General features: G+C 44.6%; 1 protein-coding gene across 3 annotated transcripts in view; it reads right to left on the bottom strand.

Moving 5' to 3' along the window:
* TNR (tenascin R) overlaps positions 1–21598 on the bottom strand; it is a 383028-nt gene that overhangs the window by 40707 nt on the left and 320723 nt on the right. For all 3 annotated transcript variants that reach the window (XM_083743753.1, XM_083743755.1, XM_083743754.1), the window contains 6 exons: positions 17783–18259; positions 12838–13101; positions 11592–11707; positions 9636–9786; positions 6366–6635; positions 2694–2879 (listed from right to left, as the gene is read on the bottom strand). In XM_083743753.1, coding sequence (XP_083599879.1) covers positions 2694–2879; positions 6366–6635; positions 9636–9786; positions 11592–11707; positions 12838–13101; positions 17783–18259 — 1464 coding nt within the window. The remainder of the gene's footprint in view (positions 1–2693; positions 2880–6365; positions 6636–9635; positions 9787–11591; positions 11708–12837; positions 13102–17782; positions 18260–21598) is intronic.

Below are 21598 nucleotides of genomic sequence, written 5' to 3'. Positions count from 1 at the left end.
TGGCTCCAATAAGAGCCCTGATAGATCAGATCAAGGTCCACCGACATCAACAGGCACTGGGCAGCCCACCAGTAGATCACCAACAGAGTAGCGTTTCACCAGCAGCTTGTTTTATCTTTTTTCTTTTCTTTTGCATATTGGAGTAATCTCTGAAAAACTGTTGACAGTACTCAGCCTAGGGATATAGGAAGAAAATGATCTTGTTGCATTTCATTGCATGTAGCACTGTTTCCTTTGTGTTGCAGTTTGGCTTCTGACAAAAACTACATTTTTTGTCTTGCTGTCTGCTGTGGTGAAATTTCATGTAATGAATTATTCTGTAATGATATTATCCTACCCCATTCCAGTGCAAAGGAAACACAATGCAAATGGAGGAAAAACACACCATTTTCTCTCTCCAGATGAATGGTGGATGCTCAGAACAAACAACAGGGGAGAGCTATTGCCTTCATACTCTGCTTATTTACTTTCTAAAAGCATCTGGCTGAAAACTGAATGCTAAATAAATAAAGAAAAACCTGTATTGTGAGTTCACAGAAAAGCTGTCTATAAGAGGATTCGACTGTAGTGAGAAACCTCTGTCATGGATGTTAGTTTGAATGGATGCCAAGCTCCTCAGAAGATGTACTGAAGGCAGCTCTTCATAAGTATTCCCTCGATCTTATCATATAGGGCATCTCAGGAAGGTTGAGGACCTGGCCAAAAGGCTGTATCTGTGCATGAAGACAGGCAGCAGAGACAGGCTGCTGCATTTCAAGAGGTAGACAAAAAACACACCAAAGATAAATCCCCCCTCTAGGGCGGAACGTCCTTGCTGATGGAATTAAGGAAAACCTGTTTCATGCTCCTCTGTAGCAGCCCAGCCCAGCCATGAAATCTCTGCTAAGAGCAGCTTTCAGAAGAGTTTAAGAAGAGCCTAGAAAATTTCCCCACATTTCTTCCTTGCTTTTCGTCTTCTCTGATGCTGGAGACATCTGCACAGTGCTGTGCTTGGGCAGAAGGAAGTAGTGCCCTCAGGAATTACAACTGATTTTTTCCTCTCCCCATCTCTTGCAGAGGTGCCTCAGCAAAGCAGTGGTGTTCAAGCCTCCAGAAGTTTATCAGGGGCTCCTTATTTAGAAGATCAATAATGGCGTACGAATTTCCTTGAAAGATAGATTGTCCAACACACTACTGATCTCCACCTACAAAACTGCTGGGAAGAGTTGGGTTCATTCTAGAGCTCACTTCCCACATAACGCTGCTAAAGACCCAAGAGGCCTGAGTTCAGTGGTTCTTATATTCCCAAGGAAGTGTGACAGGATTGCTGGTGAAATCTGTCAACCCCATTTGAGAATTAACAGGATTATTTAGTGGATGCCTTTGCCAACTAAGGGCTTAGCCACACTTCCTCTTGTCCCACTGCTTTTCCCCGGGAAAAAACATTCTTTAGCACTCAGTTGGAGCAAATGGCAATTTGGTTTTTTCCTGGATTGACATTTGCTATGATCTATCGTTAAAGAGTGAATTTTCCCTGGGGCAAGGGGGAAACCACTTGGATCTGTACCTAGAAAGCATGAGTCAAGTGGAAAACCAAACATGGGACAAGTGGAAGAGTGGACAAGCTCTAAATTTGGGTCAGAAGGAAATGCCGCCTCCTGCCAGATTGCCTGGGACTCTTTCCTCCCAAACTCTTCTTCTGTGCAATGAGACATAGCGCAATTGTTTCCTGGGGTAAACACCTTCTGCCGTGTGCATCTCTTTTCTGCTTGTGGCACACTGCACAAAGTTTAAAACTTTTCTACTTAGTGTGATTGTTTTAAATGCACTGGTGAGAATTATGGTAGAAAAGTCATGGAAAAGGTGGAGCAATTCAGAGGCCCTTGGGATCAATGCTGAGCAAGGACTTGCAGGGAGTTTGGCCAAGTACAGAGACAAGGGGAATTTAAATGATTAATCTTTGTCCAGAGAGACTGTAATGTGTGGAACAGCACTAAAGGTGAGTTCATCACCCAGTGGCTATAGCATCATCATCACAACTTGGAAGTTTGGAAGAGATCCAATGCCATGGACAGAACACCTTACTGCAACTACATCACTTGAAACTCAATACTGTTTCATGCTCTTTGCTTCCTAGAGAGATATAATATTTTAGAGGCAGGGCTTTTCAGAGCAAGTTTGTCTTGTGAGTACTGGATACTTTGGGGTGCTTTGTGATATTTATTTTAAAACATACAAGGAAAGCGAGGGAGAGTGGACAAGCAGAGAGACACTGTGCTAGTCTTTAAAGCAGAATGTCCTTGGAGGCCCCCTTTCCCCAGCCAACTTTGTGCCCGGCAGCTGCAAAAATTCAGACTTCTGCTTCCTTTGGCGGCCAAATGCCAAACTGTTTCCCTTCAGTCTCTGCCCACAGCAGGTGGTGTGTGTGTGTGTCCCATCATTAGTAGCCACTCACCATCAAAAGCCATCAATGGCCATTTAAGGACAGCCTCAGGATCCATTAAAAGAACAGTTTGACTGTACAAAAACCTAAAGTAAAATTAACCTCACTTTGCATGTTCATTACAACACTCAAAAAATGTTTACATTTTAGAAAAATAGTGCTTTTAAAAACAATCATTCAGACATACTCAAAATCAACTATAACATTTCCTTGCTTGTAAATTCCGCGAGGAAAAATAAAAACCACCCATGCCATTGATGAGGAAGCTTACCTGTGAGGGTGGCCCTGGTTGTGGCACTTGCACTTCGTGGCACTAGAAGCTCATGGTATTGCTCTCCGGCCAGAGTGCTATAGATGACCTTGAAATTCTCCACCTCTGCCTCACTGTTGTCCCACTCAAGTTCCAGGCTGTCATATGTCCGGGAGAGGACACGCAAGTTCTTGGGAGCATCAATTTCTGCGTTTGAAAAGGAAATAGTCAGTGACTTGCTTTGCTCTTGCTTATACAGCTACAGTCTTTGTACTCTCCTAAACTGTAAGCCTTCGCATAAGAAAGGCATTTTCAAAAATGTAACCTTGCTGTTTATTTAAGAAAGCTGGCTGAAGAACTAGGAGGTTTTTCCCAACACAATCCAAGTGAAATTATTTTGATTTCCTGCTATCTTGTTCTCCTGCATAAATCCACTCTGAGAATTCGAGCCAATAACTCTTGCGCAGAGCCAAGGAACTTGCTCATTAACTAATACTAATGATAACCCTTATCATTCATGTAATGCATTAAAGTATGCAAAGCACTTCATGGTCTTTATCTAATTATAATTTGGAGAACATTGTTCAGTGAGACATCTACTTTATAATATAAATATAATGTGTAGGTCTGAGACGATAGCAAATCTGCCTTATTCACTAATAAGCTATTTGGATGGTTAATGACTTTGAAAGGAAATCAAATGAGGGAAAGCCAAGTGATCAGATTTAAAGTTGAAACACATCTGAAGAAACAGATTCAAAACTCTTGGCACTCTCAGCAATATTTTTAAATAAACTTCCATATGAAGTTGCCTGATATTGAGGCAGTTCAATCCGGGCCACGCCTGTTTACTGTACCTGGAAGTCGTTCTCTGCAGCCTCAGGCAAAGAAATATTTTATGGCCCTGCTGTTTGAAATCCTTTAAAATTTAGGGACGGAACCTGGGCAGTCCAAAAGTCTACATGGCCCTGCAAAGGTCTACCTACTCAAGTCCTTCTTATCGGCTTTCCATAGGCATCTAGTTGGCCACTGTGAGAACAGGATTCTGGTGGGCCTTTTGCTGGACCCTGTAGGGCTAATCTTACCAGGGCCACAGCCACTCCCCTAAAGGCACCAGAGGAATAGGAATGAAGTTGTCCTGTGTTGAGTCAGCCCTTTGCTTCCTCCAGCTCAGTTCAGTCCACTGTGACTGGCAATGGCCTTCTGGGTTCCTCAGACATCTTTTCTAGCTTAGTTACCCAAGAATCTTTTAAAACAGAGGTGCAAGCACTAAACTATGTTCCCAATCATGACATGAATTGTGGGTTTGAGGCGACGAAAGATTTTACATGGAAATATGCACTCTGTAAGCAAGCTCCAGCCTTCCAGAGAGTGTTCATATTTTGAATTCCAAGTGCTGCACTGATTTTTCAGTTTGTTTACATTTTCACTGCAGAACTAACTGGAGATCACTAACTGGAATCTTGGCAGATTCAAAATAGCATTACGTAGTGTTTTGTGTGAGTGGAACAATGTCTGTTGTGCACCCACATCCTTCCCCTGCAAAACTGTTCTGTGTCCATCCCCCTCAGCCACCTGGAGCTGATGTGGGGAAGGTGCAGGGCATGCATTGGTGTGTGTGTTTTTGAGGGGGAGTGTTAGGGGAGAGGAAATGTCAATTGCCTATCCTAATCTGGATACAGCTTTTATCTTCTGTGCATCTTTTCATTCCGTGGCCAGGTGCCAGTGAGGAGAGAGCTATGGCCCATTTCATAGTTGTGTACAGGTATGGATTTCAGCAGGTGTAACTTGTCATGTATACAATAAGGAAAGGTGCAGGTAGTCTGCTTTTCCTTGGCATCTGGTCACCCATTTGGTCCCTTCTTTATTCAGTCAGCACCAAAGCTTGTGTATGGAAGGATGCTCTGCCAGAGATCCTAGGAGATCCTTGGGTTCTCCCAGCTTCTAATTTTAGCAGTCTTAAATTCAGTTTTCCTCATGTCAACACTAGTTTGCAATTTCTTTTCCTTTAAAAAGGCCTTCAAAAACTCACCAGCGTATTAATGTGACTTTCTCCTAATATACACATTTTTGCAAAGCAATTTCCCCTGATATAATAGGTTTTTGTATGTTATGTTCACTAATGTATGCATTTCATGCACATTTTAACTGCACAGCTGCATTTTTGTACACATTACTTGGCACTGCAAAATTCAAAGAGGTGCAAATTTTGAGCAATGGTAACATTTCACAAAGTGCAAATAGGTAGGTTTGTCTTTAAATGTGAACTGAACTCTCGCCTCCATTACTAATCTAAACCAAAGCTATACAGTGGTACCTCGGGTTACATACGCTTCAGGTTACATACGCTTCAGGTTACAGACTCCGCTAATCCAGAAATAATACCTTGGGTTAAGAACTTTGCTTCAGGATAAGAACAGAAATTGTGCTCTGGTGGTGCAGCAGCAGCGGGAGGCCCCATTAGCTAAAGTGGTGCTTCAGGTTAAGAACAGTTTCAGGTTAAGAATGGACCTGTGGAACAAATTAAGTACTTAACCCGAGGTACCACTGTATTCTTATATTCACTTACCTGACTGAACTTCCAAATAGACAAGCATACGATTGTACTGTAAGGTGCACGTATTTCCCATTCAAAGTAATGGGACTAACACAGAGTTTGTGCCCAATGCCTTCCAAGTTAATGCTTTTTTCTGATTCAGTTATTACACTGCCTTTTGTGCATCTTTGAGGTCTCCCTCCCTGACATTCCCACAAGTGTGGTGCCAAACTGGTGGTACTGAAGGCAAACTGTGAACACCCTGTGTAGTGTTGAAACAGGAGTGACAGACTTATAACACCACGGTTTTGCTGCCTCACTTGCCTTTTTGATTATGACACAAAAATCGGAGAATGAAAGACTCAGTGAATCAATTAAGTTCACATCCCTCTTACTCTTAAGTGCAGCGAGGCCTCTTCATACGGATAACAGCATCTTTATGACGGGCAATATCTAAGCCATAAAACAGTTCCAAAATCTACTTTCCTCCTCCTCTTTTACAGAACTGTCATTTAAGGCAGTTCACTCTCTATAGGCTTTGAGTTATTTAATTTTTCCTAAGTACTCCTGCATAGTGACAGCAGATGCACATTACATTCTGCAAGTGCCGGTATCACCTTCCCACCCCCAATCTAAAGCTGCCTAAAGCAGGAGGATGGAAAACTCCATTAGCCCAGTGCTGTCTGCCCTGCCTGCGTCACCTCAAGAACAGATCTCCCCAGCATGGATGACCTTTTACATTACAAACAGATTTCCTTACTGATGCTGTTGTTGGAGTAATGACTAGTGAGCGATTCTTTGAAAACAGAGTGAGGCAGAATGAAAGCATGCGTATGGTAAGACAACACTTCATGCCTGCCACTGCCAGGACGTGTGAATCTCCTTTGCACCACAGGTCCATTTAGCCCCATTGGCAGAAGCTCTCTAGGATTTCAGACAGATGTGTCCCCCCCTCTGGCTAATATCAGAACCCCGTCAAGTGCAGATGCTGGAGGCTGAAACCACAAGCTTCTGAATGCAAAGCAGATCTTCTGCCACTAAACTACAGACTCTTCTATAGGTTGGGCATCTTCATGTTGTGAAGAACATAACATACGAATGCATCTTTAGCTGCAGGTGAGTAGCAATCTGCTAACGCTTGTTTCTCTTGGGCATACCTGTGACAAAGAGGGTGACTGCAGCGTCGCTCTCATTGGTCCCACGGACGGCAGCGATGGAGACTTCGTACCGTGAGCCAGGGCGCAGGGCCTGCATGGAGTACTGGCTGAGGGGGGGTTGTAGTCGGAAGGTGGTCTTTCCCCCTTCTCCATTCTCGAGGCCATACTTCAGCAGAATGTAGTCAACTTTAGCCCGGGGTGGAGTCCATTCAACAAATGCCACTGTGTCTGAGACATCTCTCACCAATATCTGAGTTGGTCCATCAATTACTAGACACAGTTGGTGTATTTAAAAAAAATGGGAAGAAAGAGACACATTATACAAGAGGAATAGACAGAGAAGAAAGACTTTAATGGATTTTTGCCCTAAGAATCTATACTAAGGACGTGTGCGATTTCTGCATCTCCCTCCATCCTCTTGGATATGGGTGGAAACTGTAAGCAGGTAGCACTGCTTTTAGGAAGGACAAGAAGAAAAAATATATGCGTGGAGATATGCGTCAGAGTTGCAGGTGCTACCTAGTTACTCTGTTGCTTATGATGGCATGTGCATCACTTGAGGATCCCCTAAGGATCATTTATTCCTGAACTGGAGTTTCTGCACCCAGCCGCCATTTCCATCTGTACTATGTGCAAGACTGTGTGCAATTAATTCCACCTCCTCACCCACATCCAACAATGAATGGAAAGTAAATCAGCTCAAATTGGGCATGAGGGGAGACGGGGTTAATTGTCCGTATCAGCAGGACTACGGTACTTGGGTTGGAAACTGAAGCCGCACCAAGCATTTGCTGGTTTGCACTTGTGTAAGACAAAACTAAGCTGGAGCTAAAACAGGAGGCAAATGCTTGTTAATCACTTGTGTACCAAACCATCATTACCCTGCTGTTCTCGCTGTGCATCTAATCTCAGACTTATTTCTTGCCTGTGGATTTGAGGACTATCATTCCAGTTTCTATTCCACAGGCTTCAGTTTTCTCCCTTTGTGCTGGTGAAAGCCTAAAACGTGTTCTGCAAGAGGCACATTGGCCTCGTAAAGCATGGTTTGGTGGTGGCAAGTTATTTATTTGTTTTATCACATATGTTCAACTCAATGGGACTGACTACGGAATCAGCAAGTATAGGAGGTTTGTGCTGTAAATTGATATTCCTAATAAAAAAGAGGAAGAGGAAGTAGAAGGGGACAGATGTGCCAACATTTGGTTTAGTTCACTCAGTCACATGCAATATTTCACCTCTCTTGATGATTGTTCAGTGTTTGGTAAATCTCAACCAAGTGTTTGAACAGCCTCCACTGAAAAACATTGTGTCTGACGTTAGATTATTGAAAGTTCTCTTTGTGATGTTTGATCTGAAACTGTTTATTCACCTATGTATGTCAGTGGGATCAAAAGGTAATATGTATGCATATTTGAACCCCAGTATATTTTATTTTCATGATAGCCCATCATAGCAGAAGCCAACCTACTACCCTTGTAGCTAAGTTTTTAATTTCCCACTTTGTAATTTCCACATGGTCAGTTCATTAAGAAATTTATTCAAATAATATAATCTGCAAGGCAAGGAAGGCAAGGACATTTGAGCATGACAAGTGCTTCTAGCTGCCATTTGCATTTTTAAAAGCGTGCACATTTTCAGGGCAAAGGTGTCTCGTTTGGCCTGAGGCAAAACCATCTTTCCCATAATCTACAGATTCACCTATGCCATGTGACCCAAACATAAGCAGGAGGAGCAGAGCATCAGAAAGAGGAGAGCTGTAGCCACATCCAAATGACCTGAGCAAGAGAGCAAAGTCATATATGCATATGCATATCTATTGGATAATTATTTATGTTTGTTCTTAAACTGTGGGAATGTGGAAGCCCAGTCTAACAGACCCTTGACTGGAAGAAAACAAAAATCACCCCATTGCTATGAACTTTTAGGTAAATGTGAGGATCCTAAAATGTATCATATCTGACATGTATAGAAGTCAGATTTCTAGGAAAAACAGATGATGAAAGGTGGCCAAAGGTGAAGAATAGGGAGGAAACCCAGAATGGGACATTTGAGGAGAGGAAGAAGGGGATAATTCACTTAGAATTCCAGTGGATATATTCTCTGCAAGATTTGCTGCTCTGACTGTGTCTCCTTCAAATCAGTCTCCAATAGGGGGAGGTAATTTTGATGCTTTTTGGGCATCCATTGATAATTCAATAACTCTTGGCAAAGCATTTCCCACCCTAAGAAGAGGAGAATGCCCACAGCTTCTCTGAATGAATTCTTGACTCCTTCCAGGCAGGAAGCAGGGCAAGAAAAGTGACTCATGCAGAAAGTCAGGGGGTGTCTGAGGTCTGACGGTGGGCAATTTTCACAAAATCTAAAAGGAGGCATTTTCATGTTTAAACATGAAGTGTGCCTCCAAGTTTTAATTACGAAACAAAGCGTCGTTCAGAACATTTGCAAAATGCACTCATAGATGAACAAACACCAAAAGAACGCTTTAAAAGGGGCAGTTGCTTCAGATGGCCTGTAGGTGCCACTTGTAAACCACATCCTGCAAGCCATTCTAAAGCAGACAACATCTGTAAAGGAAAAAAGAAAGAGAGAGAAGGAATGTCTGTATATTCCTGCTGACATAATGACAGGGTGACTACGATCTGCATCAGAACCGCTGATTGTTGTTCAGCAGACTCTCCTTTGTCTGAGCGAAAGGGCTGCTTGTACGAACGTGATCCTTGGCACACATTTCCTACTCCTCACTCCAAGGTCCATTAATTGCTTTATAATTATCAACCATCTTGGCACATCCCTCTCTCTGAGAACTTTGCAAGAGCTGTTTATGCATTCTTTCTCCCCCAACCCCTTAAAGATGTTTTTTGGTGAATGGAGCCATTTGACGCAATTACCAGGAGCCGGCTGAATGAGATCCTCTTTGCTGCAGCTTCAAAGCTAGAAACAAACAGGAGCTAGAATACTAACTACCCATTCATCTGTTGCCCACAAAATGAGCCCTGTGAGATCAGACCAAAAGTTTAGCTCTTGTCCAGCTTCCTCTTTTCAGCCATGGTCAGACAGAGAAGCTTCTGGGAATGCCACCAGCAGAACAACATGAAGGCAGAAACTCTCCTGTTGTGTGTACCAGGAATTCAGAGGGATTCTGCCTCCGAATAGGTGGGTTCCATTTAGGTGTAATTGCATATAAGCCTCAGTACCATCTTCAATCCTACCTGGAAGAAAAATGGCTGTTAACCCTCAAACTGGCACAGAACTGCAGGGGGGGCTACTCACGGGTTGAGACACTGGCCGAGGCTGGCGGACTCCGGGCTTGTTCCTTGAGGGCAACCACATTGACTGTGTACTCCTCACCTGGTTTCAGGCCCGTCTGATTAAACGTTGTCACGCTGCTAGGGAGCTGTGCAATCACGCCTCCTTCATTGTCCTGGGGAGATTAAACAAGCTGGCTTGAAGTTTGGAAGAAATGGTGGTATTAGCAAATCAAATTTTAATATGATTCCCTTCATATGGGAAGATTGCTTTGTTTACACATGTGTTCTGAAGTCCAATAAACCCCAGCATATCCCAACCTTCGATTAATTTTTTCTTTAGATACCCGCTTTGTTAATCTTAATTTTCAGGGCCAAATTACCTATCATGCCATACTCATGTCAAGGCATCTCTGATTCTTCAATGTGTTTGCAAATAGCAAGCAGTATGGAGAGCATATACACTGGAACTTTGACACCTTGTAGCAAACAAAACGCGGGACACGGGTGGCGCGAGGGACGCAGGTGGCGCTGTGGGTAAAACCTCAGTGCCTAGGACTTGCTGATCGCATGGTTGGCAGTTCGAATCCCCGTGGCGGGGTGAGCTCCCGTCTTTCGGTCCCAGCTCCTGCCCACCTAGCAGTTCGAAAGCACCCCTAAGTGCAAGTAGATAAATAGGTACCGCTTTATAGCGGGAAGGTAAATGGCGTTTCCGTGTGCTGCGCTGGTGCTGGCTTGCCAGAGCAGCTTTGTCACGCTGGCCACGTGACCCGGAAGTGTCTGCGGACAGCGCTGGCCCCTGGCCTCTTAAGTGAGATGAGTGCACAACCCTAGAGTTGGACACGACTGGCCCATATGGGCAAGGGTACCTTTACCTTTAACAAACAAAACAAGGCTTGCCACAATGCATTATACAGGCACAGAAATTATGCATTTCTAAGGATCTTTTTCAATAAACACACCCTTAAGGTTCATGTGTTACTCATGTGTAGGGTCCTGCCTTGTGGATGGAGGAACAGGAATGCTCTTTCCTGCAGCAACCCAGCATTGCACTCTCCTACTTGCAGTGAAATTCCAGCAGGTGAACACACAGGCTCAGGTACCCTGGTGAGTTCCTGCTAGGAACTTCCTGGGGTGCCCAAACTCTGCAGAAAGCAGGACTGAATTCCCCAGGTATATCAGCTGATGTGGTTGAACAATAACCCCACCCCGCATCCCCGTGGGCCAACTTAGACAGGTGTGCAGGACAATCCACATGCCAAGCACTTGGCATCATTAGGACACCAGATGATTGACAGGTGGGGGACCCACTCACTTGACAAAAGGTGGCCTGTGGGGGTGGGGGAGATTAGATCTGGCCCATCGGGCCAAAAAGATTGCCCTCTCCTGGGGTGTAACATGTTTGCCTTAAAAACTGATCACTCCCTATTCAACTATCATGGAAGAAATGTAATGGCATCAAACAGTCCTAACTATTGAGATCTACATACCCTTCCTTTAGAAATGTATTATGAGTGGGGAAGCAGAATAATGAGTGGGGAAATGTATTATGAGTGGGGAAGCAGGCACTCACTATTTGTGCTAGTAATGCAGCCTCCACATTGGCCCTCACAGTATTAGACCCTTAGAGATGGAGATGACCAATGTAATTTGCCCCTGGCAGGAAAGGAGAACCAGGAAGCCACCAAAGCTCCACCATATATGAAGCCAATGGCATCACATTGTGCCACAAATAGATGGCAGCCAGCTTTTAACACTGCTGTGTCCTCCTGCTGCTTGCTGTCCTCTGGTGGATCTGAAGGGACACTGACATCAACCAATTCAGCCTCCCTCCTGCGCCCTTTTGCTCCCTCCCCACAAAAAAACCCCTCTGATAATCAAGTAACCCAGCTGAAACCACGATAGTCTGACTCTCCTGGGCTCCAGTTGGATGGTGAGAATATGCTCTTGGAAGAAGGACCACTCTAAATGTCACATTTACCTTGGGGATAAAGCTGATCTCCCAGCCATCAAACAAGAAGGAGAAGGGCTCCCATTGCATCTCGACGGTGGTCTCTGTGATTGTTTTGAACTGCAGCCCTTGTGGAGTGGAGAGCTCTGGAACATAGTGGTGAAGAAAGGGTGGGGGAGAGAGGTTGTGTTAGCTGCACCGTAACCCAGTTTTACTTGTCAACATGTAACCCAAATCTCTACTTTCCATGATCAAAACCATGATGAGTGGGAAAATCAGCTACGATGGAAGTGTGGTTCAGTGGTAGAGCATGTGAATTGCAGGCAGAAGGTCTCAATTCCTAGCATTCTAGGTAGGCCTGAGGAATATGAAATGGAAGAATATTGAGAGCCCCTAACAGGACCATGGGGTTTCTTCCAGCTCCCATCAGGCTCTGATCTAATCAACTTTTAAAATTCCTTTCTCAGTACACCTAACAGCCTAAACAAACTGTAATGTAATGAAGATTAAAATTATTTTGCCAATCCTACTAAAACGAGGATGAATGCAGCATCAGGATGAGCACACAAAAACTTGAGAGGTACAAACTTTGACTGGTGCTGTATGGTATAAAAATGCATGCTTGAACCTACAGCTTGTACCTCTCAGCTCCTTTTTCTGAGGATGTCAACTGTCTAGCAATAAGCTCTTCTTTGTTGGAACAATGCAGCTCACTACCTTCCTGGAATCTCTGCCAGGCTGGGTATACTTGAGTGATTTCACAAAACTTGTCCACTGCACACAGACTTTACTTCTGAACCTAGATCCGTGGGGTGAAGAGAATGAAGGGGGAACACCCCATGCAAAATGCAAGGAGAAATAAAACTCTAAGAGGAAATTTTTGCTGATTTTAAGTTGTTTTGCTTTGCTTTCCTTTTTCTTTTTACATTCCTAGATAGGTAGATCCTGAGTGGAGTCTTCCAAAATCATACTATCTGAGCCACAAGAACCTATTATTTATCTTTGAAGCCCACTGAGCAAAACTGCACATGTTGCTGGACTACAGTTCCTATGACCCCTGACCATACTAGCTGGGGCAGATAGGAGTTGTGAGTCCAAGAACATCTGGAGAGCCACAGGTTCCCCTTCCTCACCCAAGAGTGCTCTTAGGATCGCTCTTCTCTTTTCTAAATCAATCAGGAGAACATCTCCCTCCATGAAGAGGCGGCAACATTTAGGCAGTTCCTTCTCCATTTTAAATGGCATGTTCGGTGCCAAAAAACCATGCAATACTTACGGGTGGCCACCTTGACCCCAGCCGGGGCACTGAGCACATCACTGATGACGGCATAGATGGTGACGTTGTATGTCAAGCCTGGCTCCAGCTCCTTGATGGTGACACTGCTCCAGTCCCCAGGCACCCGCTGCTGGAGCTGCAGACCCCCAGGTATTGCTGGCTGGTAGGAGATCACATATTCAGTCACGGCCATTGGCCCATCCCATTCCAGGTCGATGGACCTGTCGCCAACCGCAGCCACTCGCAGGTTCTCAGGTGGAGCAACTGGAGGAAGAGCCAATATATTGACCGTAAGAGGTAAGGTGACCCACAAATCTCTGCAAGGATCTACGTGTCCTTGAAATGTGCTCCAAACTCAGCCTGTGAACTAAGGCAGTTATCTGAAACACATTTACAAAGTGCCTATGGAATTCAATGCAAATGATTTCCAAGTAAAGTATAAGTTCGGGTTGCATGAACCATTTCATGCATCATGATGTAACAAACTGAGATCTTCTCAACCAGCAGCTGCAACCACACCTTCCTCTCCAGCAAATGTACCCCCCCCAAAAAAAGAACAGGTATGGGAGACTACCAGTTTGAAGCAAATAACTGAGGTGACAGGAGTTGCTTTACCCTTCCTCTTCCTGATGTTTCTCCTCTGAAAATCTTTCTCCTCATAGGGAAAAGATCTGGGAAGGAATTTGGTGGGTCAAGCAGCAAGGAGGGAGAGTATTGCACAGCCTCTCCTCTTGTTGTTCTTCAGTTCCCAATCACAGCAACTGAGGTGGTTCTTTTCAGTTAAACAACCCTCCCCCCAGTAACTGAACTGAATTATGGACTGGGTGCACCAGCCGGTGCCCTGTGCACAATCCCTCATCCTGAAGCAGGAGTGAGGGTTGCATGTTCATAGTTTCAACACTTAAGGTGCATTTATGTAAATCAGCTGTTTGATAGTGAGGAGACAAAGGCTGCAATCCTAACTCTATGGAGCCCATTGGACTAAATAGGATTTGCTTAGGAGTAGACATGGTTAGGATTGCAAAAATAGATATAAATCCAAAACATCATCCTAATGTCAACATAAATATAGCTTCCAACTGTCCCGTTTTAACCAGATTGTGATTTTTAGCATCAATCCAACAGGTAATTATAGCTCTGTAATACCTAACTAGGGATGCGTCCTCTTGTCCTGTGCCTAGAATGGAGGGGTCCGAGTGGTTTTCCGTTTGCCCTGCTGCTTTCCCCTGAAAACCCACTCTTCCCTGCTGAATCGGTGCAAACATCAGCCCACAGAAACCCCACTGACGTTTGCTCTGATTCAACGGTACAGAGTGTGTTTCCCCAGGGGAAAGCGGCAGGAGAAGTGGAAGTGTGGATGAAACCTGTGTGAAGGTTTAGAAGACTTCCATACACAGAGATGGTGCCTTCCCCACTTTACAAACAGGGCACCATCATGACAAGAGGCCAGTCCTTAAGCATGCCAGAGTCTAAACTGAGGGAGAGTCAGAAAGCAATGTCTGTGCATTAAATGTCAGTGTTTTGGAACTAGATTAGACGGCTTTTTCTGGTGTGGCAGAAGGTGTGCAAAATCCAGAAATCTCCTGGTATTTGCATTGTTACTTTGCACTGTACCTTTAACTCAACCTCCTTGTTATTAGTACCACCTGGAGTTGGCTTTATATGGTTTTCAAAAAATATTGTTAGTAGCAGTGACTACATTATTACATGAGCACTGTTCCACAGGATTTGATATTTTCATTTACATACATTCATTCGAAATAAGATGGGGTATGTACTCTTTTTCATTACTGTTTCTATTACAGTTTATAATTTTTGGAAAGTGATATGTGCATGCAGGTCATCATCTGTAAAATTTTATTTCCAGTTTATGAAGCAATTCTATATTCTCCCACCACGCTGATGAAGAATTCTACGAAACAGTAGTCAATATCCGGAATCACTGTTCAGTTTTGGACATCATATTTGCTGAATACACAGAGCTTCATAGCTTGTCTTTCATCATACAAAGTCTGGTACCTCGCTTTATTTTAAGATTTTCAGAGACTTTGAGTCTAAAGATTTCATTTTGTACTTGTTATGGTTTGAAGGAATTCTATGAAGATTGTCTATTGCGTATGTATATGGTCGTCGTGTTGCCCAGACATTGCTGATGTTCTCTTTGCAACACGGGGGTTTGTTTGGTTACAAAATCCAGAAATGACACAGGCCACGTATGCACCATGCATTCAAAGCACATTTCAAGCACACAATGCCTCCCAGAGAAGCCCGAGAACTGTAGTTCCCTCCCTTACAGAGCTACACTTTCTTTTACAGACTACACTTTGGGGGCAGGGGAAGGCATGTGCTTTGAATGTGTGGTGTATATGCAACCCCCACGGCTGCCCAGAAAGGTTTGCAATCTTAAACAGGGCATCTCAAAGAGAAGGTGAAGGCAGCATTGCTAAAAGGGGGCAGAGGGGAGTAGGGAAGGCTTATGTACTAGCGAAAAGCGCAGGAAAAAGGTCAAACTATGATGTGGCCTTTCTGAGACTTTGAATGAAAATAATGGATTTAAGGGGGCAATGCAAAAACACGTGAGTTCTCTCTCTTCCACCAGAAAACCTTTGGCACAACAAGGATTAGCTCTAATAAGCAGAGGGCATTTGGGATTTAAAGATTCTGCATGTGCAGCCTGCTGTAAATAATAAGGCAGGAGAAAGCGCCTTTCTTGATTCTACCTCACGTGTGCAGGAGAGCAAATATCAAAATGTCAGTGTCAACATTGGAACACCACGGCTTTTTTAATTAGCAAGAGCAAATTACTCCTTTCACATTAGCTGCTAAACCCTTGGCCATGCCACTGTGTTTGCTGATGGCATTACTTCCGATATTCTTCTTACCCTTTGCGGAGGAGGGATCAGCTCAGTGTTACTCGTTCACCACAAATGATCCACAAGAACTGTAGACTTCGTCGTGGACTCAGAAAGGATAGACAGTGTACAATCTCATGCACACTAACCTGGCATGATACTCCATTGAACAAGAGGGACTTACTTCTTGAGGGTGTGACTGCACACAATGCCAATTGCTTGACCACCATAAGAACAGGCTGCTGGACAAGATGAGCCTCTGCTGTGATCCTGTTCTTGATCTCACGTTCTTGTTTCATTTCTTTGAAAAGGTCCATCTGGAATTAAGTTTTAATGCAGTGTGGACCATACCTTTGGGCCAATCTAGTGACCACCTGGTGCTCGCTTGTTCTCCCTGATCATGCTGTCTATGGGCAGGAGGCGAGGCGGGTCTGGTGCCAGCCTATGTCTCTATCTGACTTTGGACATGCCATCCCCCTGCAGATGTGTACAGTACACCTAGTGGGGAGGGAAGAGAAGAAGGCTTTGTTCTACTCCATGTGATGGAATTTATGAGCCCAAAGAGTTTGCAAAAAGGGTGGGCAATAGCAGTTAGAAGAAAGTCCTGGAAAATGAGCTGTTGGAGATTGAAAGGGTGTTTGATTCTGGCCACCACCTTCATTTTCTGCATTCCCTCAGGGGTGGAGAATTTATTTAGCAGAGACATCAAACCGCTTTGGGTTAGGAGACAGCACTGTGCTGCTGAGCACCCCTCATCAGATTCAAGCTTGTTGTTTTAAGTGAGAAATGCCAAGCGGTGCTTTTATCTTATTGCTCAAATAGCCTCCTTGAGTGGACACAAGTGGAAAAATGCTTTCGATAACAGCCCTGATGCTCCTGTAGATACATACTTTTAAAACAAAGTAAAGACAAGGGCACATTGTTACTTGACTAAAGAATGGCAAGAATTCCCAAGCAGGCCCAGGATGGAGTCCTGGCCACAGTAGATCAGGCACATTCACCATAGCAAAAGCCAGGGGTGCAACTCAGTAAACTGTCTTCTGTAGAATTCTCAAGATAGCATTCTAAGGTGTGCAAATGGGTCTTTCAGATGCCAACAGTTAAACAGAAAAGCAGCTAGTCAGATCACAGTTTGGAATCTTACAGCTTGATCCTTCCTGAAGTTGCCTTTGGCAAAATAGGAAAATGGCATCCCAGCTGACCCCAGTCATGGAGCTTTTGACGACTTTCCTTCCAGTATCTGTTCCTGAGGTCAGGGCTCCTGAGCAAATTATTTGAACAGCCCCATACACCAGTGTTGTCCAGTGGAGGCTGGTGTACATTGGGTGGAAGGTCTGCCAGCCAACAGGAGGTGGAGCCAGAGTCAATAAACCAAACATAGGTGGAGCCAACTATTTCTGGTTTTGTCCCCATTCTGCTGCCTGCTGAATTCTAGAAAGGCAACACTGAGACCGAGGAAGAAGAGGAGGTGCCTGGCAGTGCCTCCCTTACTGCAAGGAGGTGGGCATGTGGGGGCTGGTTCAGGGCAGACTGAGCATGGTAGGGCAGTGTCCTATAAAGCCCAATAGATAAGTCTTCACTGCTGTTGTCTCAAGATTTCAGTCTTGAGTTCTCGTGGCAACACCTGCCTTCTTACCCCAAAGATCGCTGCTGAAGCCCCTCTGCCACAAGAAGCCTCTTCCCTTTCTGCCATACCAACTGTGCTCAACAGCCTTCCCTGCTCTCTCATAGCATGTGGAGAAACTCCCTACGGTGACATCTCCCTTTTTAAACAAAGTCAAGGCGATTTAATAGAATGTCAGCTTTTCACAATGGATCTGGTTGTACCTGTGAAATAGTTACAATAGCTTCGACATTATTATGTAAATATATGATAATGCATCGGATGGGTGATGGAAAGGAAAGCCAGGAGGCTAGCATGCCTACAGCGGCATAGCAGCAACATTTTTTTGAAAAAACAAAATCAAAAGAAGGAATCTGCAAAACCTATAAAAAGGAGAAATATGTGCACTGATTGAGCAGGAACAATTACTAGGAAACATGGGCTGTGCAGAGGACATCACGCAGCCTGCCTGGCCGACATGCCATCCTACCTGCTGAGCAGTCTCTCCCCTGGTAGCCTTCCTCGCAAGAGCACAGGCCCTCCTGGCAGAATCCGCGCCCGCTGCAGGCGTTGAGGCATCTCAGCTGCCCGCAGTCTTCCCCCACGTAGCCCTCCTGGCAGATGCAAGTCCCGTTGGCACATCTCCCCTTTCCTGAGCAGTCCTCAGGGCACCTGAGCTCACTGCAGTCTTCCCCAGCAAAGCCCTCTTCGCAGATGCATTCTCCGTCCACACAGAGTCCCCGGGAGCTGCAGTCGGTCGGGCAGCGGGCCTCTGAGCAATCCTCTCCGCTATAGTCACTGTCGCAGATGCACTGCCCATCAACGCACACGCCCCGGCTTGAGCAGCCCATGGGGCAGAGGGGCTCGGAGCAGTTCTTCCCAGCCCAGCCTTCATTGCAGACGCAACCACAGGATTCCAGGCTGAAGTTGCCATGGCCGCTGCAGTGGGGGATGTAATCTAGCTGCCCTGGAAGGGTGGAGAAAAGAATTGCCATTAATAATAGTACTTAGCACACTTTGTGTGCTTTATCTTAGGCAGGCGTAGTCTGCAGCACAAATATGAGATGGGGGACACCTGGACTGGCAGTACTGCATCGTTCTGCCCGGACGCTGAGGTCCAGCGCTGAGGGCCTTCTGGTGGTTCCCTCATTACGAGAAGCAAAGCTACAGGGAACCAGGCAGAGGGCCTTCTCGGTAGTGGCACCCGCCCTGTGGAACGCCCTCCCATCAGATGTCAAAGCAATAAATAACTACCTGACATTCAGAAGACATCTTAAGGCAGCCCTGTTCAGGGAAGTTTTTAATCTGTGATATTTTAGTGTATTTCTGGTTTTTATGGAAGCCGCCCAGAGTGGCTGGGGAAACCCAGCCAGATGGGCAGGGTACAAATAATAAATTATTATTATTATTATTATTATTATTATTATTATTATTATTATAGGGGTCTTAGGCCACAAGCTTAACCCAACTCAACAGTGTGATGCAGCAGCAAAAAACGCTAATGCTATTCTAGGCGACACCAACAGAAGTCTAGTGTCCAGATCAAGGGAAGCAACACTACCGCTCTATTGTGCCTTGCTCAGACCACACCTGGAGCCAAGTCGGATGAGGAACGGTTGAGGGAGCTGGGTGTGGTTTAACCTGAAAAAGAGGAGACTAAGAAGAGATATGATAGTCGTCTTCAAATATCTTAAGGGCTCTCACATGGATGGGACGATGGGAAATGCAGTTCCTCAGAATGCCCAAGTCCTTAGAATGGACATCAGGTGTTCTGGAGATCTGTTGTACTGGAGCTGCTTTCATGAGCATGCTCCATTGTGTTCTATGAGGTAATGTTTGCCGCCTGCTCCTATCCTGGCACCTTAAATGCTGCAGCAGCCAGTGCTATTTTTCTAGAAAAAGAGGTGCCGGAATTCACCATGAACGCCTCCCTTGTTCTCTTATAATGGCAATAGTGCCCACCTGAGAAGTGCCAGAAGTGATTTCCCATGATTTCTGGCTGAAAAGAAGCCCTGGCAACAGCAATATTCTAGGCCTCAAGGATCTTGGGAAATATCTTAACAGGGGCATCTAGTTGCCACCAGGAGTGTGATGGACATCCAAATATTGAAATTGGAATGGGTTATAACCATTTCTCCCCTGAATAATAACTATGCTAAAGGCAACTCACAACAATGAATATTATTTAGACTGATTCTTTTGCGGTGCACATTTTTTCTACCTTTTCAAAGGGGTGAGGGTTTAAATATTTATCTAATAAATAGAACAATGTTCCCAGGGTTGGGGGCGGGGCTCAGAATTGCAATCCTTATCCCATCTTGGGAAACTAAGGAACCTCTGCCAGCTAAGGATAACCAATGTGAACAGTTTTGCCCCTGTCTGTGGGGCCCTGCTTAAAGATGGCTAAAACAAACCCCTGTGTTGTGGGAGCTGAAAGGTGTAATGAAAAGCGTCCCTGCTGTGCCTTTTTGGATCAACCCTAAATACAGAAGAGATGCAATCAATAGAAAAATGAATTATAGGTAAGACACACAGAATGAATTTATGTTGGATAAAAGAGGAAAAAACAGTATTTTTGCAGAATGTGACATGCACATGTCAAATATAGTTTGGAATAAGAGGAAAGGTACGTTTGTTGACCATATTCAAAATGATTCAATATGGGTTCATAAACATCCCAACATTTCACAGGTGAAAAGCAGGGCACTCTTGTGTTCTTGTCCCAGCCTTGATCTCACTGCAAAGGAACACAGCTGGAGACTCTGTACTGTTAAATATTTCTGAAGGCTCTTACCTTTCTGAGATACCTGCTTAAAGTGAAATAGCTTGCTCTGCATTCGTTTCTCAGTCTGAATGTATGCACTGGGCCATCTCTTTTAATACTTTTTTTCCCAAAAGATTTTTTAGTAGAATCTCTAATTTCACAATGGAAATTATGGTTATGTTACGATCAGGTTGCTTAAATTTGTGCATTTGGCAACATTTAATACCTGGATATGTGTGTGTAAAAGGTAAGTTAGTGCACAGAGCACACCAATAATTTCATCATCATCATCATCATCATTTTAAAAGGGCATCACCAGCCTTCGGAAAAAATAGGATTGGTGATATATGGGGGGGGGGGGGTCAAGGGCTGTCACACGTCTGCAGGTAAAGGTGGAACAAATGCCAAAATCCAATTCAGGTTTGACCTCTGGGTCTCCAGTGCCGCTTCTCCCTTGGCCTTCTACCCCACTGAAAATGCCATGAAGAACTGTTCCCTGTGGCTTTTGGTGAGCACCATAGGTGTCTCTAAATGAAGGAAAGGAATGGCTACCCCTTCTCATCTTTATTTATAAGCCTAAGACCAAACAGGGCAGGAGGCTGACTTTCGAAATGGCATGGAGGATGCTTCCACATGGCAGGTTGTTTTAGTCTCAGTGCCGCTCACACATGCAGTTTTTTTCACAGCATCCATACAATGTCATCCTCATCAAAATGCCACCCCATATTCTCCCCACCCCACATTTTAATCTGGATTTACTGTTTCTGTAGGTACTTTTGATGAGAATGATGTGTGCGTGTTGGGCAAAACTTGCATATATAAGCAGCACCAAATTCCCAATAAGCCGCCGTGTGCAAGCACCCTAGAGGGAAAAGAGGGATGAGAAGTTTATGGCACGAGCCTTACACACAACCCCCATCTCCAAGGTATTACTGTTACTGTTACGTCAGTTTCTTCTTTCTCTGCCTCAGCTTTCACTCTTAAGATTCCTTGTTTCAATTAGCCATTATATATATCCTAGGTCTTGAAAGCTCACAGGTCCTTATTGGACTGGGTTGTGTGTGTGTGTGTGTGTGTGTGTGTGTGTGTCTGGGTTGTTTTTAATACTATGATACTTGTTCCAGACCAGGGACCATGAGTGCCTGGCATGTGTATAAGCATAAGTCACTACCCTATTTTTGTGCGCCCCATTTCACACAGATAGTACCAGGGCTGCTCAAATTCAGAATTAAGGGAATTAGTGGGAGATCAACAAAATGTTGCAGCATATCCCTGTCCTGTAAGAGGAGCCTTGCAGTGCTGCTCAGGCATCATCTCAGGAGGAGGGGATCTCAGAAGAGGCCTCTACCATGCTATGTAGAGCTAGAGGGTTCAGATTTTGGGTGCAATCCTATACAGGTCTTCTGAGATGTAAATCCAATTGAGCTAAATGAGGCTTACTCCTGGGAAGATGTGTATAGGATTGCAGATTAAGTCTCTCTCTCTCTCTCTCCCTTTCTCTCTCCCCCCCCCCCCGCACCACAGGCAGAAGTGAACATAGAG

The sequence above is a fragment of the Podarcis gaigeae genome (assembly GCF_964106915.1).
Source record: "Podarcis gaigeae genome assembly, chromosome: 6".
NCBI classification, from domain to species: Eukaryota; Metazoa; Chordata; class Lepidosauria; order Squamata; family Lacertidae; genus Podarcis; species Podarcis gaigeae.
The sequence above is the reverse complement of the archived record's forward strand: the minus strand, read 5'-3'. Positions and strand labels throughout refer to the sequence as shown.